This window comes from Oncorhynchus masou, chromosome 22 (assembly GCF_036934945.1).
Source record: "Oncorhynchus masou masou isolate Uvic2021 chromosome 22, UVic_Omas_1.1, whole genome shotgun sequence".
Lineage (NCBI taxonomy): Eukaryota > Metazoa > Chordata > Actinopteri > Salmoniformes > Salmonidae > Oncorhynchus > Oncorhynchus masou.
This window is the reverse complement of record NC_088233.1, coordinates 47,697,885-47,713,982: the sequence shown is the minus strand read 5'-3', so window position 1 is coordinate 47,713,982 and position 16,098 is coordinate 47,697,885. Positions and strand designations below refer to the sequence as shown.

Sequence of the window (16,098 nt, the reverse complement as noted above, 5' to 3'; positions counted from 1 at the left end):
TGTCAATGATTGATGTAGCTAAGCACAGCTGACAATGCACTGATGTATTTCTTCTCCGAGACATGGTCTGGGTAAGCAACGTTACTTTTGTCTTCCCGACCAATACCGCTACACCTTTAAACACCTCCGCCTTCCTTCTTCCCCGCGTGAGGGCCAGCAGCGTGGCTTGGACCCGTCACAGAGTGACTCAGGACACTCTTCCATTTGAAAAATTAAAAGGTGGCCGTTTGGCAGAGTTAAATTAAGCCCTGGCGAAACATGCTGAGCTCAGCACAGCTACTACAATCTCAATCACAAAGGAGGCGCGCTGATGTAATGGCTGCTGCTGCCGCCTCTGCCTTGGCAGGGGAGGTGGGCTCGTCAGCACAGCTTCTTTAATTCATCTCCCCCCGGATCAAGGGTACATCCGATATCTTTAACAGGGTCCAGGCTCTCAGTGTCCAGCCATTTCAACCCCCCAAAAACAGACAGTGGGGTGGGCAGAGAGAGAAGATAGAGTGAGAGATGGGGAGATAGGGGGAGAAAGAGAAAAAAAGAGAGTGGGAGAAGCTGAGATCGAGACTGTTGATGGAGACCTTTATAAATGCATAGAAATGTCCCTAGAGAGAGACATTAAACGCTGAAAACTTTTTATGATGAGCCTGAAACACCATGAGTGGTTTGTACAGAGAAATTAAGATTTCTGTCAGCAGAGGTCCTTGAGGTGTGTGACAATTTTTCTGAAGAAAAAGAAACTGGTTACTGAAGGATATTCTGTATTGTTGTTGTTGACATTCAAAGTGCTCATCTAGGCACACTGCAATTATGCCTGTCATTGCAACAAACAAAAAAAATGCTATAACAAAATGTTGTTTGCTTGTATTACTGCAAGGATTTTATTCTAGTTATTGCAACCTCCGAGGACCATGAATGTGAAATAAACTTAAATAATCAAAAATCTAAATTTACTTTCAGAATTGACAGGAATCCTGGCATTAAAAGAACATTTAAACATAATTAGCTGTCTTTGGTCAAGTCAAAATGAGTAAAGTTTCCAATCTTTGATGACATTCCGAATTTTCATCGACTGGACAGACTTCTGAGATCTGCTGCTTTGCCTTACGTGACAGATTTAGGGAATTAAATCAAACCAAGTCACAGTTCAGCAGCAGAGATGGTAAGGGTGTATAAAGCATGCGTTTTGTTTGAAGCTTGAATATTTGCTTAAATAATACAGATTGTTGCATACATTGAATGACAAAGGTGTTTGATAAAGATGCTAGCTATCACTCGTTAAAATAGTTATCTAGTCTATGAACACTAACGTTACGAAACGAGTGCACTGTGAGTAAGCATTAAACATAGGTACTATAGTAGCGTCTATGGAAGTTTATGATTTTGCACGAGTTTGCTAGCTACTGTCTTATTGGCAATCTAGCTAGCTGTAACAATAGATTAAATCAAGTATCCAACCAAGTTTATGTAGCTAGCTAGGAGCTAACATTGCTAGCTAGGAGCTAACATTGCTAGCTAGGAGCTAACATAGCTAGCTAGGAGCAAACATAGCTAGCTAGGAGCTAATTTAGATAGCTACCTAGCTGTGTTAGCTAGCTAGCCTAGTAAATGTTGAGTGTTTCACTTTCGTTACCCAACTTTTACCGAATGCCAGTGTTCTTTGCAGTCAACCTATGGATGCAAATTGAAAACTTCTAGCTAACTAGATGCTTTCTTCCAACTGTTTGGGACCAGCTACTTTGTTGCTTGAACAAAGCTATCATTCCTATTGTATCTCTGAAACTTCAGACATGTTCGACGTCATGACAGGTGTACACATAGAGGTCCTATTCTAATTCTATGGGTTCACTCATGAACCAGAATCTGGCTTAACAGAACGTTATGGCGAATCTCCTTTAAACCCAGGAAGCAGCCATTCAATTTGCCACCAGTCACCAGCTTTTCAAATTTAATAACGTTAAAATACGTTCGTTACTCAACAAATATAGTTTCTTTTTTAAATGGTGTAAAAAGACTTTAAAGTACTACTTAAGTAGCTTTTTTGGGTGTGTGTAGTATGTACTTTACTATTTATATTTTTGACAGCTTACTCCACTTACGTTACATTCCTAATGAAAATAATGTAGTTTTTACTCCATACATTTTCCCTGATACCCAAAAGTACACTACATTTCAAATGCTTAGAAGGACAGGAAAATGGTCCAATGTTCCACACATCAAAAGAACATCCCTGGTCATCCCTACTGCCTCATATCTGGCAGACTCACTAAACCCAAATGCTTCATTTGTAAATGATGCCTGAGTGTTGTCCCTGGCTATCTGTAAATATATATGTTTTTAAACTAGAAAATCAGGCTGTCTGGTTTGCTTAATATAATGAATTTGAAATGATTTATACTTTTACTTTTGATACTTAAGTATATTTAAAACCAAATACTTTTAGACTTTTACTCAAGTAGTATTTTACTGGGTGACTTTTACTTGAGTCATTTTCTATTAAGGTATCTTTACTTTTACTCAAGTAGAACAATTGGGTACCTTTTCCACCACTGCAAGCAACTGAAGGAAACAATCCTATTCGACACCTTCAATGCACAGGTTGTAAGTCGACAACAGCTCAATACACTGGAGGTGCCGAATAGGCCTTTTTTCCATGACATAAAACATTTTATTTAGACCTTTTTTGGAAGTACATACCATGATGGCAGTAAATGACGATAGTTGCTAATTGAAACTTAATTTGATGAGTAATAAATGTATTTTGAGAGTATTAAAAGCAGGTCAATGGCTGCTTCCTGGGCTTAAAGGAGATTCGCCATATCAATTTTTCCTGTAAGGGTAGATTCTGGTTTAGATGCTCCCCCATGAGAGGTGGCTTTAAACAAAGCCACAAGATTGGTTTCTAGCTGTCTCTATAATTTATTTATAGCAATGCAATACCTTTGTCTGGACGAGTCTAGGGTGGCAAACACATTCTGTGTTGAGGTGTAGTCCACAACAGTTTTTTGGTCGATAACTCATTGCAATCCAAGAGAACTACATAAGTAAAACATTTCATGTGTATTGCTAGACAAATGTACGTTGAAAATATTGACACTGCTGCCTTTTCTCTCACTCTCTCTCTCTCGCTCTCTCTCTAGTTCCGTAACCAGTACGACAACGATGTCACAGTATGGAGTCCTCAGGTAAGGGACTTTTTTTTGCCATATATGGTCATGATTGCTTGCAACTTTCTCACGTACTCACTAGAGTGTGAACATTAAAATGTATTCAAATGTTTAGGGAATGAGATTCCCTGCAGTGTCTCCCGAATAAGTTAACATTATTGATGCACTTGTGTTTCAGGGACGCATTCACCAGATCGAATACGCCATGGAGGCGGTGAAACAAGGTTCGGCTACAGTGGGGCTCAAGTCCAGAACCCATGCAGTCCTGGTTGCTCTCAAGGTATTCCCCTTTAATATCCCAGTTCTATTCTACACTGACAGTTTTGGTTTTTCAAGAGTTACATAGGAGCTACACTGGGGTATCAGGAAAACGGTATGTCTTTTACTTGCTACATTGGACGCGTGGCGTGAGCCACTCGCAGTGACTGTCAATGGGCTGTTGAGTGAGACTGGTGTTTGTTTCTCCACAGCGAGCCCAGTCAGAGCTGGCTGCTCACCAGAAGAAGATCCTCCACGTTGATGAACACATTGGCATCTCCATTGCCGGGCTGACTGCAGATGCCAGGCTACTCTGGTACCATTTACATTATTATTATTATTATTATCCAGAGCGACTTACAGGAACAATTAGAGTTAAGTACCTTGCTCAAGGGCACATTGACAGATTTTTCACCTAGTCAGCTCCAGGTTTCGAATCAGCAACCTTTTGGTTACTGGCCCAACGCTCTGGCCAAACACTAGACTACCTACAATACACACACACACACACACCAGTTGTCCAGTTGTAGAAATAAAATGTATGAAAAACCATGTGTCTGTGTGCAATGTATGTCCACTGTAATTTGTGTTAAGATTTCCCCTTCTTTCCCCTTCTATCTTCAACAGTAATTTCATGAGGCAGGAATGCCTGGACTCCAGGTTCGTGTTTGACAGGCCTCTCCCAGCATCGCGCCTCGTCACTCTCATCGGAAGCAGTATCCTTTCAGTCTTGCTTTCAATTATTGATCCCTAGAAGCCCGCACCCAGTTTGCCATGCATTAACATTTTGCTTATTTTAGGACAGTCCTAGGGGACCCCAAAACAATCCGTTTGAAACTTTGATACTCCAATAAAAATGTATGCAATGTGTCAATGTCAAAAATTTCACTTTCTTGAGATAAGCGGTGAGGTTTGGGAAATGGAGCGCTGTGCTCTCTAGACAGTTGACAAGGTACGCCTTGACCAGTCCCTCAGAAACTCAAATTCCCACACAGAGGTATGGAAGAAGACCCTATGGTGTGGGACTGCTTATCGCTGGCTACGATGTAAGTTCTTTGTCATCTTTTAAGGGAAAGTATGTATGCTGATCAAGGTGTGTAAACCTCTATATATGTGGTTCTTAAAGCAATACTTATTAGTAATGTGAAGTAACAGGGTCATTTGGTCTCTTCTTGTAGGACATGGGGCCTCATATCTTCCAGACCTGCCCCTCTGCAAACTACTTTGACTGCAAAGCCATGTCCATTGGAGCTCGCTCCCAGTCTGCCCGCACATACCTAGAGAGACACATGGACACCTTCCTGGACTGTGAGAGCATGCACACACACACTGTATTTGTGGTTTTCACAATTACTAACACAAATGCATACCTGAGGGCACACATATGTCTACTACACATACTATAAAGTAGATACTGTTTGAGGCTTGTTCGCTGTAGCATATCTCACTGACACACACCTACAGTTGAAGTTGGAAGTTTACAAACACTTATGTTGGAGTCATTAAAACTAATTTTTCAACCACTCCACAAATTTCTTGTTAACAAACTATAGTTTTGGCAAGTCGGTTAGGACATCTACTTTGTGCATGACACAAGTCATTTTTCCAACAATTGCTTACAGACAGATTATTTAACTTATAATTCACTGTATGACAATTCCAGTGGGTCAGAAGTTTACATACACTAAGTTGACTGTGCCTTTAAGCAGCTTGAAAATCCCAGAAAACGATGTCATGGCTTTAGAGGCTTCTGATAGGCTAATTGACATCATTTGAGTCAATTGGAGGTGTACCTGTGGATGTATTTCAAGGCCTACCTTCAATTCAGTGCCTCTTTGCTTGACATCATGGGAAAATCAAAAGAAATCAGCCTAGACCTCAGAAAAAAAATGTAGACCTCCACAAGTCTTGCTCATACTTGGGAGCAATTTCCAAATGCCTGAAGGTACCATGTTCATCTGTACAAACAATAGTACTACACAAGTATCAACACCATGGGACCACGCAGCCGTCATACCGCTCAGGAAGGTGACTCGTTCTGTCTCCTGGAGATGAACATACTTTGGTGCGACAAGTGCAAATCAATCCCAGAACAACAGCAAATGACCTTGTAAAGATGCTGGAGGAAACAGGTACAAAAGTATCTATATCCACAGTAAAATGAGCCCTATATCGACATAACCTGAAAGGCCGCTCGACAAGGAAGAAGCCACTGCTCCAAAACCGGCATAAAAAAGCCAGACTACAATTTGCAACTGCACATGGGGACAAAGATTGTACTTTTTGGGGAAATGTCCACTGGTTTGATGAAACAAAATTAGAGCTGTTTGGTCATAATGACCATCGTTATGTTTGGAGGAAAAGGGGGAGGATTGCAAGCCAAAGAACACCATCCCAACCGTAAAGCATGGGGGTGGCAGCATCATGTTGTGGGGGTGCTTTGATGCAAGAGGGACTGGTGCACTTCACAAAATAGATGGCATCATGAGGGAGGAAAATTATGTGGATATATTGAAGCAACATCTCAAGACATCAGTCTTGGTCGCAAATGGGTCTTCAAATGGACAATGACACCAAGCATACTTCCAAAGTTGTGGCAAAATGGCTTAAGGAAAACAAAGTAAAGGTATTGGAGTGGCCATCACAAAGTCCTGACCTCAATCCTATAGAAAATTTGTGGGCAGAACTGAAAAAGCGTGTGCGAGCAAGGAGGCCTACAAACCTGACTCAGTTACACCAGCTTTGTCAGGAGAAATGGGCCAAAATTCTCCCAACTTATTGTGGGAAGCTTGTGGAAGGCTACCCAAAACATTTGACCCAAATTCAACAATTTAAAGGCAATGCTACCAGATACTAATTGAGTGTATGTTGACTTCTGACCCACTGGGAATGTGATGAAAGCAATAAAAGCTGAAATAAGTAATTATCTCTACTATTATTCTGACATTTCACATTCTTAAAATAAAGTGGTGATCCTAACTGACCTAAGATGGGGAACGTTTACTAGGATTACATGTCAGGAATTGTGAAAAACTGAGTTTAAATTTGGCTACGGTGTATGTAAACTTCTGACTTCAACTGTACACGTTCAGCACCTGCTCTGTGCATTTATCCTTTTGTCCATTGCATTGACTATACTCAGGTAATCTGAATGAGCTGGTCAGGCATGGTCTGCTTGGGCTCAGAGAAACACTCCCAGCTGAACAGGATCTCACCACTAAGGTAAGCTTATATGGCTCAACCAACCTGTCATAGCCCTCATGTTCTCCACAGTTCAGGGCTGTGTTCATTAGGTCACCCAACACAAATGTTTTAAACCGTTTTGCAACGTGAAAATAAAATGCAGTCCCTCTCTGTTTGGTGCCTAATGAACACAACCCTGGGCTTTACTGAGTAGCTCTCCCTGCCTTTCAGAATGTCTCAATCGGCATTGTGGGGAAAGACATGGAGTTCACCATCTACGACGATGATGACGTGGGTCCTTTCCTTGAGGGTCTGGAGGAGAGGCCACAGAGAAAGGTAAGAGTCGACTTGGAGTTACTGTGGAAAGTGGTTGGATTAATGCTAGCCTGGATCCACACTGAAACAGAACAATTAATTTGGTATCTAGGCTAGGATAATGCACTCTCAAAGATATTTGTAGATGAGATTATAATAATATTATAGAATGGTTAACAAACATGACATCACAAATTTCATTTGATGGTCCCGAACAGTCAAAATCATGTTTTACATGAAATTGGATGACATTTGGATGAAACCAGATCAATTAGATGTATTTATCAAGCCCTTTTTAGATCAGCAGATTAGATCAAACCGAGCCTGAATCCCCAGAGAGCAAGCAATCCAGATCAAAGTAGGAAAAATACCTGCCTCTAAAGTTTGACCATAAAGTGTATTTATTTGTCTTTTTATTATTTTTTATTACAGTAGTTACACAGCAAGAATATACATTACCGATCAAAAGTTTGGACACCTACTCATTCAAGGGCTTTTCTAATTTTTTAAAAACAACATCAGAACTATGAAATAACACATGGAATCATGTAGTAATCAAAAAAGTGTTATATTTGAGATTCTTCAAAGTATCCACCTTTTGCCTTGATGACAGCTTTGCAAACTCTTGGCATTCTCTCAACCAGTTTCATGAGGTAGTCACCTGCAATTCATTTCAATTATTTTTATTTTACCTTTATTTAACTAGGCAAGTCAGTTAAGAACAAATTCTTATATTCAATGACGGCCTAGGAACAGTGGGTTAACTGCCTGTTCAGGGGCAGAATGACAGATTTGTACCTTGTCAGCTTGTCACTCTAACCACTAGGCTACACTGCCTACCCAGAATTAACAGGTGTGCCTTGTTAATTTGTGGAATTTCTTTCCTTAATGCGTTTGAGCCAATCAGTTGTTGTGACAAGGTATGGTTGGTATACAGAAATAGCCCTTTTTGGTAAAAGACCAAGTCTATATTATGGCAAGAACAGCTCAAATAAGCAAAGAGAAACGACAGTCCGTCATTACTTTAAGACATGAAGGTCAGTCAGTCCAGAAAATGTCAAGAACTTTTAAAGTTTCTTCAAGTGCAGTCGCAAAAACCATCAAGCGCTATGATGAAACTGGCTCTCATGAGGTCAGCCACAGGAAAGGAAGACCCAGAGAAACCTTTGCAGCAGAGGAAAAGTTTATTAATGTTACCAGCCTCAGAAATTGCAGCCCAAATAAATGCATCAACTATTCATGGTCGAATTGCTGCAAAGAAACCACTACCGCCAACCCCCTCTTTTACGCTGCTGCTACTCTCTGTTTATCATCTTTGCATAGTCACTTTAACTGTACCTAGATGTACATATTAGCCCGAATAACCAGTGCCCCCCGCACATTGACTCTGTACCGGTACCACCTGTATATAGCCTCGCTACTGTTATTTTCACTGTCATTTTACAGTTTTTAATTTTATTTTTTTACTTATCTATTATTTACCTAATACCTATTTTTTACTTAAAAATTGCACTGTTGGCTAGGGCTTGTAAAGTAAGCATTTGACTGTAAGGTCTACACCTGTTGTATTTGGCGCACGTGACAAGTAAACTTTTTGATTTGATTACTAAAGGACACCTTTTAATAAGAAGAGACTTGCTTGGGCCAAGAAACACGAGCAATGGACATTAGACCGGTGGAAATCTGTCCTTTGGTCTGAGGAGTCCAAATTTTAGATTTTTGGTTCAAACCGCTGTGTCTCTGCGTCTGTGAGACGCAGAGTAGGAGAAAGGATGATCTCTGCATGTGTGGTTCCCACTGTGAAGCAGGGAGGAGGAGGTGTGATTGTGTGGGAGTGCTTTGCTGATGACACTGTCAGTGATTTTATTTAGAATTCAAGGCACACTTAACCAGCATGGATACCACAGCATTCTGCAGCGATACGCCATCGCACCTTGTTTGTGCTTAGTGGGACTATCATTTGTTTTTCAACACAATGACCCAACACACTTCCAGGCTGTGTAAGGGCTATTTGACCAAGAAGGAGAATGATGGAGTGCTGCATCAGATGATCTGGCCTCCACAATCACCCGACCTCAATCCAATTGAGATGGTTTGGGATGAGTTGGACCGCAGATTGAAGGAAAAGCAGCCAACAAGTGCTCAGCATATGTGGGAACTCCTTCAAGACTGTAGGAAAAGCATTCCAGGTGAAGCTGCTTGAGAGAATGCCAAGAGTGCAAAGCTGTCATCAAGGCAAAGGGTGGCTATTTGAAGAATCTCAAATATAAAATGTATTTTGATCTGTAATTTTTTTGTTTGTTTACTACGTGATTCCATATGTGTTATTTCATAGTTCTTATTCTACAATGTAGAAAATAGTACAAATAAAGGAAAACCCTTGAATGAGTAGATGTGTCCAAACTTCTGACTGGTACTGTACGTTATATCTAGGTAGATAGCACTTATACATGTTTTCAGTCATAACTATTATAGAACGGCCTTTAAACACACCCACCAGCTACTCTCAGTCCATCCCACCTATCTCCGTAAACCACCCTCTTATGATTTGCATGTGCCATATATTTTTCAACTGTGCTGTGATGTTTCACATAATTTATGAATCTGTCTAATTGCATAGTATGTACAGGTTGTAAGTTAAAGTATTATATTGTTGATTGACTATGGTTTTCCAAATCTCCCAACAGTGCTATTTGTAGGGTTAATTTTTGATAAATGTTGTGATTTCTCAGGCCATTCCTGAACCTGTGACCAAAAACAAGAAGTGAGGGCAATACCAGAATAAGTGATCTAACGATTGTCTCTTTGTCGAAAAATCTGCAGCTTAGATGGTTGTATGCTCCATATATACGGAACAAAAAATATAAACGCAACAGGCAACCATTTCAACAATTTTACTGAGTTACAGTTCATATAAGGAAATCAGTCAATTTAAATAAATGAATTAGTCCCAAATCTATGGATTTCACATGACTGGGCAGAGGTGCATCCATGGGTGGGCTTGGGAGGGCATAGGCCCCACCCACTGAGGAGCCATTAGACAGAAATACTCCTCAGTTTCATTAGCTGGCTGGTCTTAGATGATTCCGGAGGTGAAGAAGCCGGATGTGGAGGTCCTGGGGTGGCGTGGCTTCACGTGGTTTGCAGTTGTGAGGCCGGTTGGACGTACTGCCAAATTCTCTAAAAGGACAGAGGAGGCTTATGGTAGAGAAATGAACATTGAATTCTCTGGCAACAGCTCTGGTGAACATTCCTGCAGTCAGCATGCCAATTGCACGCTCCTTCAAAACTTGAGACATCTGTGACGTTGTGTTTTCGGGGGGGGATGCACATTTTAGTGACCTTTTATTGTCCCCAGTACAGTGTAATGATCATGCTGTTAAATAAGCTTCTTGATAAGCTTCAAGCTTTTTGTGCATATGGAACATTTCTGTGATCTTTTATTTCAGCTCATGAAATATGGGACCAACGCTTTACATGTGTTTTTATAATTTTGTTCAGTATACATAACATTCTGTTTATGGCAATTTTTTATTTAAATTGAAAAACTAAGTTTTGAATCAAGCGTTGTTTTGCATATCAGTTCATAAACCACGTGCCAAGGAATCGGCACATCCAATCTCTTCCCAACTATTTTGCAACCTGTATGGCGCCACGGTCAATGTTTTGGTCCTCAAGTAAAGCTGATCATAAAGTTACTGGTCCTTTCCCCCATGCCAAACACTTGAGGTGGTGGGATTATTAAGGGGTTTTTGAGAGAAGAAGAGAAAAAGAAGCCTAATTTTAATACACCAATGTTAATTTCTTATTCTTTTACCTAATTTAAATAAGTACCTTGTAACCAACATTGCAGAAGGCGCGTGGGTTTACATATCTAGATAGTAGGGATGTGGATCTTTGCCTTTCAAGACAATTCGATACGTTTCAAGATGTAGTGCATTCGGAAAGTTGTAACGTTACAGCATTATTCTAAAATGGATTAATAAAAATAAAAAATCCTCATCAATCTACACACAATAGCCCATAATGATGAAGCGATAACAGGTTTTTCAAAATGTTTCACATTTATAGAAAGCCAAAATACCTGGGAGACTAGTCAGGATCGAGGCAAATATGAACAGAGCAAAGTACAGAGGCCCTTGATGAAAATCTGCTCCAGAGTGAGGACCTCAGACTGGGCTGGTCACTTTCTAATGTTTTGCAACTGACATTTATTTTCCAATTGAAAGAGAACCACTACTTTTTATTTGTTTCACCCCACTATTCCGATCAGCAAAATAATGTTCTGATCTGGTTTATATCATAGTCCGTTCTGGACTTGGGGACTGTGAATAGACCTTTTTTTTGTTCTTTTTTTAAAATTTGACCTCACAAATACAAGTAGTGATGAAGTCAATCTCTCCTCCACTTTGAGCCAGGAGAGATTGACATGCATATTATTAATATTAGTTCTCTGTGTACATCCAAGGTCCAGCTGTGCTGCCCTGTTCTGGGCCAATTGCAATTTTCCTAAGTCCCTTTTTGTGGCACCTGACCACACGGCTGAACAGTAGTTCAGGTGCGATTAAAACTAGGGCCTGTAGGACCTGCCTTGTTGATAGTGCTGTTAAGAAGGTAGAGCAGTGCTTTATTATGGACAGATTTCTCCCCATCTTAGCTACTTTTATATCAATATGTTTCGACCATGACAATTTACAATCCAGGGTTACTCCAAGCAGTTTTGTCACCTCAACTTGCTCAATTTCCACATTATTCATTACAAGATTTAGCTAAGGTTTAGGGTTTAGTGAAGGATTTGTCCCAAATACAATGCTTTTAGTTTTAGAAATATTTAGGACTAACTTGTTCCTTGCCACCCACTCTGAAACTAACTGCAGCTCTTTGTTAAGTGTTGCAGTCATTTCAGTCGCTGTATTAGCTGACATGTATAGTGTCGAGTCATGCGCGTACATAGACACATTTGGCTTTACTCAAAGCCAGTGGCATGTCATTAGTAAAGATTTAAAGCAAGGTGCCTCGACAGCTGCCCTGGGAAATTCCTGATTCTACCTGGATTATGTTGGAAAGGCTTCCATTAAAAAACGCCCTGTGTTCTGTTAGACGGGTAACTCTTTATCCACAATATAGCAGTGGATGTAAAGCCATAGCACACGTTTTTCCAGCAGCAGACTATGATCGAGAATGTCAAACGCCACACTGAAGTCTAACAGTTATAAGGGAGGAACTCAAACTTGTATTCCTTAGGCTGGGATCTGCACCATGCAGCTGTTGCAACAGCACATTTTTCACTGGTGCGAATTCATTATGCCCGTTCTGTTGAACGGGGAGGGACCTACCTGAATTTGTCCAATAGAAACTTTAGTTTTGCACTGTTTGCTTCCATTTGTTTCGTAAATAGTTTCCGTAATGAATACACCCCTTGTTGCAAAAACAATGATCAATAGGCAGCTTAAAACCTCTTAGAGATCGGGCTACTTTTTTCAACATTCTGTTAAAAATCGCGCAACATTTCAACGTCCTGCTACTCATGCCAGGAATATAGTATATGCATATGATTAGTATGTATGCATAGAAAACACTCTGAAGTTTCTAGAACTGGTTCAATGGTGTCTGTGACTATAACAGAACGAGTTCCGTGGTCAAAATCGCAAGGAAACCTGATCCCAAAATCGACAAAGAAAAAATCCATCCGCCAGTCTCGGTATTGTCTATGGCTTGCCATAAATGATGGGACTGGGCTTGCAATTCCTACAGCTTCCACACGATGTCGCCAGTGTTGTGATTACCAGGGCCCTTTATCCTTGGTCAGATCACTGAATAGCACCTCCTGTCTTCAGGTGCGCACCCGGAAAAAATGTCCGTGAGAAAATGGACTTTGTTTTGAAAACTTCTATCTATTGAATACAGATCGCTCCGTGATCAATTTGATCGTTTACTAATACCTAAAGTTGGATTACAGAAGTAGTTTGAAGTGTTTTGTCAAAGTTTATAGGCAACTTTTTTAATTTAAAAAAATAACGTTGCGTTTAAAAACGTGTTTTTCCTGGATCTGACGGTCTTCATAAATGGACATTTTGGGTATACAAGGACCGATTTAATCGAAAAAAAAGACCCAATTGTGATGTTTATGGGACATATAGGAGTGCCAACAAAGAAGCTCGTCAAAGGTAATGAATGTTTTATATTTTATTTCTGCGTTTTGTGTAGCGCTAGGCTACGCTAATTCCTTTGTTTACGTCCCCTTCTGGTATTTCGGGGTGTTGCATGCTATCAAATAATAGCTTCTCATGCTTTCGCCGAAAAGCAATTTACAAATCTGACTCGTTGGCTAGATTCACAACGAGTGTAGCTTGAATTGAGTACCCTGCATGTGAGTTTTAATGAACGTTTGAGTTTTAACGAGTGCTATTAGCATTTGGCGTAGCGCATTTGCATTTATTGTTGGCAAGGTGGGGCGATTGCGTCTCGGGTGGGCCAGAGAGGTTAAACTGCTTCAATTCAACCGTTATTGGGTTAAAATACACACATACATACATACATACATACATACATACATACATACATACATACATACATACATACATACATACATACATACATACAGTATATATATACAGTCGGGAGAATAAGTATTTGATACACTGATGATTTTGCAGGTTTTCCTACTTACAAAGCATGTAGAGCATGTCTGTCATTTGTATCATAGGTACACTTCAACTGTGAGAGACGGAATCTAATACAAAAATCCAGAAAATCACATTGTATGATTTTTAAGTAATTAATTTGCATTTTATTGCATGACATAAGTATTTGATACATCAGAAAAGCAGAACTTAATATTTGGTACAGAAACCTTTGTTTGCAATTACAGAGATCATACCTTTCCTGTAGTTCTTGACCCTGCTTATAGGTTTCCGCTTTCATCTGTGTCAGCTGCACTTGGGTCGGGAGGGACTCCATATCATCCAGCATACATCAACCATTTCAGGAATTCTTCTTCTGACACTCCCAAAATTACTATTTTAATAGGTGCCCTGCTCTGTAGCTCAAAGCACGACACATCATATTCTCCAAATTTTGTGAGTTCCAACACCTTAGACACACACAATTTGATGAAGCCCACTTCTTGTGTTTTTTTTAACTTTACACAAAGCTTTCTCCACTACGAAAGTCAATTTTTTTTCATTTCCACCACCAACCGATGGTGGCTCCATCTCCGCCATTGTCTTCTTCCTCGTGCCTCTCAGTACACACAACTGGTTCGCTATGTCAGAAATACCCGCTCACTTTTTAGACTGGGATTCAGGAGGCGGGATGGAGGCAGGATTATTAAGGGCTTTTCATGACATCACAAAAAGTCTAATTTTAATACACCAATTGTAACATCTTATCCTCTTACCTAACTTAAATAAGTACCACCATGTAACCAACATCGCAGAAGTCGTGTGGTTTACATAGCTAGGTAGCTAGTCTACTGGTGCAGAAATTTGACTGCAGTGTGTCAGTAAATACTTTAAAAAACATTTTTTTAATGATATATTCTTCTAATGTTTCCGCTTTCATCTGTGTCTGGTGTAAGCTCTTTTTTTTCTTCCTGGTGCTAGCTAGTAACTGGCTAGCTAGGTCTTCAGCCAGCATGTTCAGATGCGCTGTGGCGTACAAACTGGTATCAATTGGTATCAAGGAACCTAACGTTTGCCAGGAAAACATTCCCCACGCCATTACACCACCGCCACTAGGCAGGATGGGTTCATGGACTCATGCTGCTTACGCCCAATCCTGACTGCCATCAGCATGAACCAGGATTTGTCGATCCAGGATTTGTCGGACCGGGCGATGCTCGATTGTCCAGTGTTGGTGATCGCGTGCCCACTGGAGCCACTTCTTGTTTTTAGAGGATGAGAGGGGAACCTGGTGTGGTTGTCTGCTGCAATAGCCCACCCGTGACAAGGACTGACTAGTTTTGCGTTCCGTACACCAGTTCTACTGTGCCGTTATTTGCCTGTTTGTGGTCCGCCTGTTTGCTTTAGGGTTCTTGCCATTCTTCGACCTCTCATCAACGAGCTGTTTTCGCCCACAGGAATGCTGCTGACTGGATGTTTTTTGGTTTGTCGCACCATTCACGATAAACCCGCAACACAGTCATGCGTGAAAAGCCCCAGGTTGCCGACCGTTTCGGAGATACTGAACCGGCACGACATGCACCAACGATCATACCACACTCTGTTGCTTAGGTCACTCGTTTTGCCCATTCTAACGTTTAGTCAAACAGTAACTGAATGTCTCGATGCCTGCTTTATAGATCAAGCCACTGCCATGTGACTCACTGTCTGTAGGAGGGAACCTAATAAACTGGCCACTGAGTATGTATGTATGTATGTGTATATATATATATATATAATGAAAAGTACCCAGACCTCACCCTGAAATTGTCCAAGATGAACTAGCTAGCTTGATAAACAGTGCTGCCAATTCCATTTGAATTTGCTAGCTAAACTATACAGCTAACATTTTGTCTATTGATACTGTTACAATAACCAAACAGTTGGATATAAACAAATCAGTAGTGAAACCATTATGTGGTGTATAATAGGATTGGATGTTGCATGCAATTTCAATGTTGATTTGTGTATCAGCAAATTTGCTTGAGATAATCTCACTGCAACACTGCGTCCATGTTGCTTGACATAAGCATTTTCAAAGAACCGAAAGTCAAGGTGAGCTTCCCTCCCACTCAGTATTTTTTTCAGACTTCCTGGTAGTTTGACATAAGAAAGTACTTTTGTTTTCCATTTTTATCTGAACGGTAACCAAGATGTGATGTGTCCCGCCCTGTGTGTCCTAGGTTATCGGGGCTGCAGATGAGCCTGCGGCAGACAAACCGGATGAGCCAATGGATATCTGAGACTGAGGATGCAGAATGATGACACACTTTGTCACACTGCGGTGGCCAGAAACCAAATCCAGCTCAGCACCCCTCGCTGAACTGCCGTGGGTCAATTCTGTGCAGCGACAACATGCTACTCAATGAAAATAAGTTAATTGTATGCTTTCCGCTAATAAAATTGGATGTTGCTTTTCTATTGGTAGAATGTTACATTCTCTGTAAGTATTACACCTTTTTTTCTGAACTAGGTGCCATTGTTGTTTTTGTTTGTCACACACTTGAGACAAGGTTGTT

At 40.6% G+C, this 16,098-nt stretch overlaps 1 protein-coding gene across 1 annotated transcript; it reads left to right on the top strand.

Annotated features, from left to right (window-relative positions):
* The first annotated feature begins 1,056 nt into the window (after positions 1-1,056).
* On the top strand, positions 1,057-16,048 carry LOC135509604 (proteasome subunit alpha type-1-like). The gene is made up of 10 exons (XM_064930390.1): positions 1,057-1,156; positions 3,135-3,179; positions 3,340-3,441; positions 3,632-3,735; positions 4,047-4,135; positions 4,395-4,465; positions 4,598-4,727; positions 6,562-6,641; positions 6,834-6,938; positions 15,763-16,048. Exons 1-10 carry the CDS (start codon positions 1,154-1,156, stop codon positions 15,820-15,822), a joined length of 789 nt encoding a protein of 262 aa, XP_064786462.1. The 5' UTR covers positions 1,057-1,153; the 3' UTR covers positions 15,823-16,048.
* Positions 16,049-16,098: the final 50 nt, after the last annotated feature.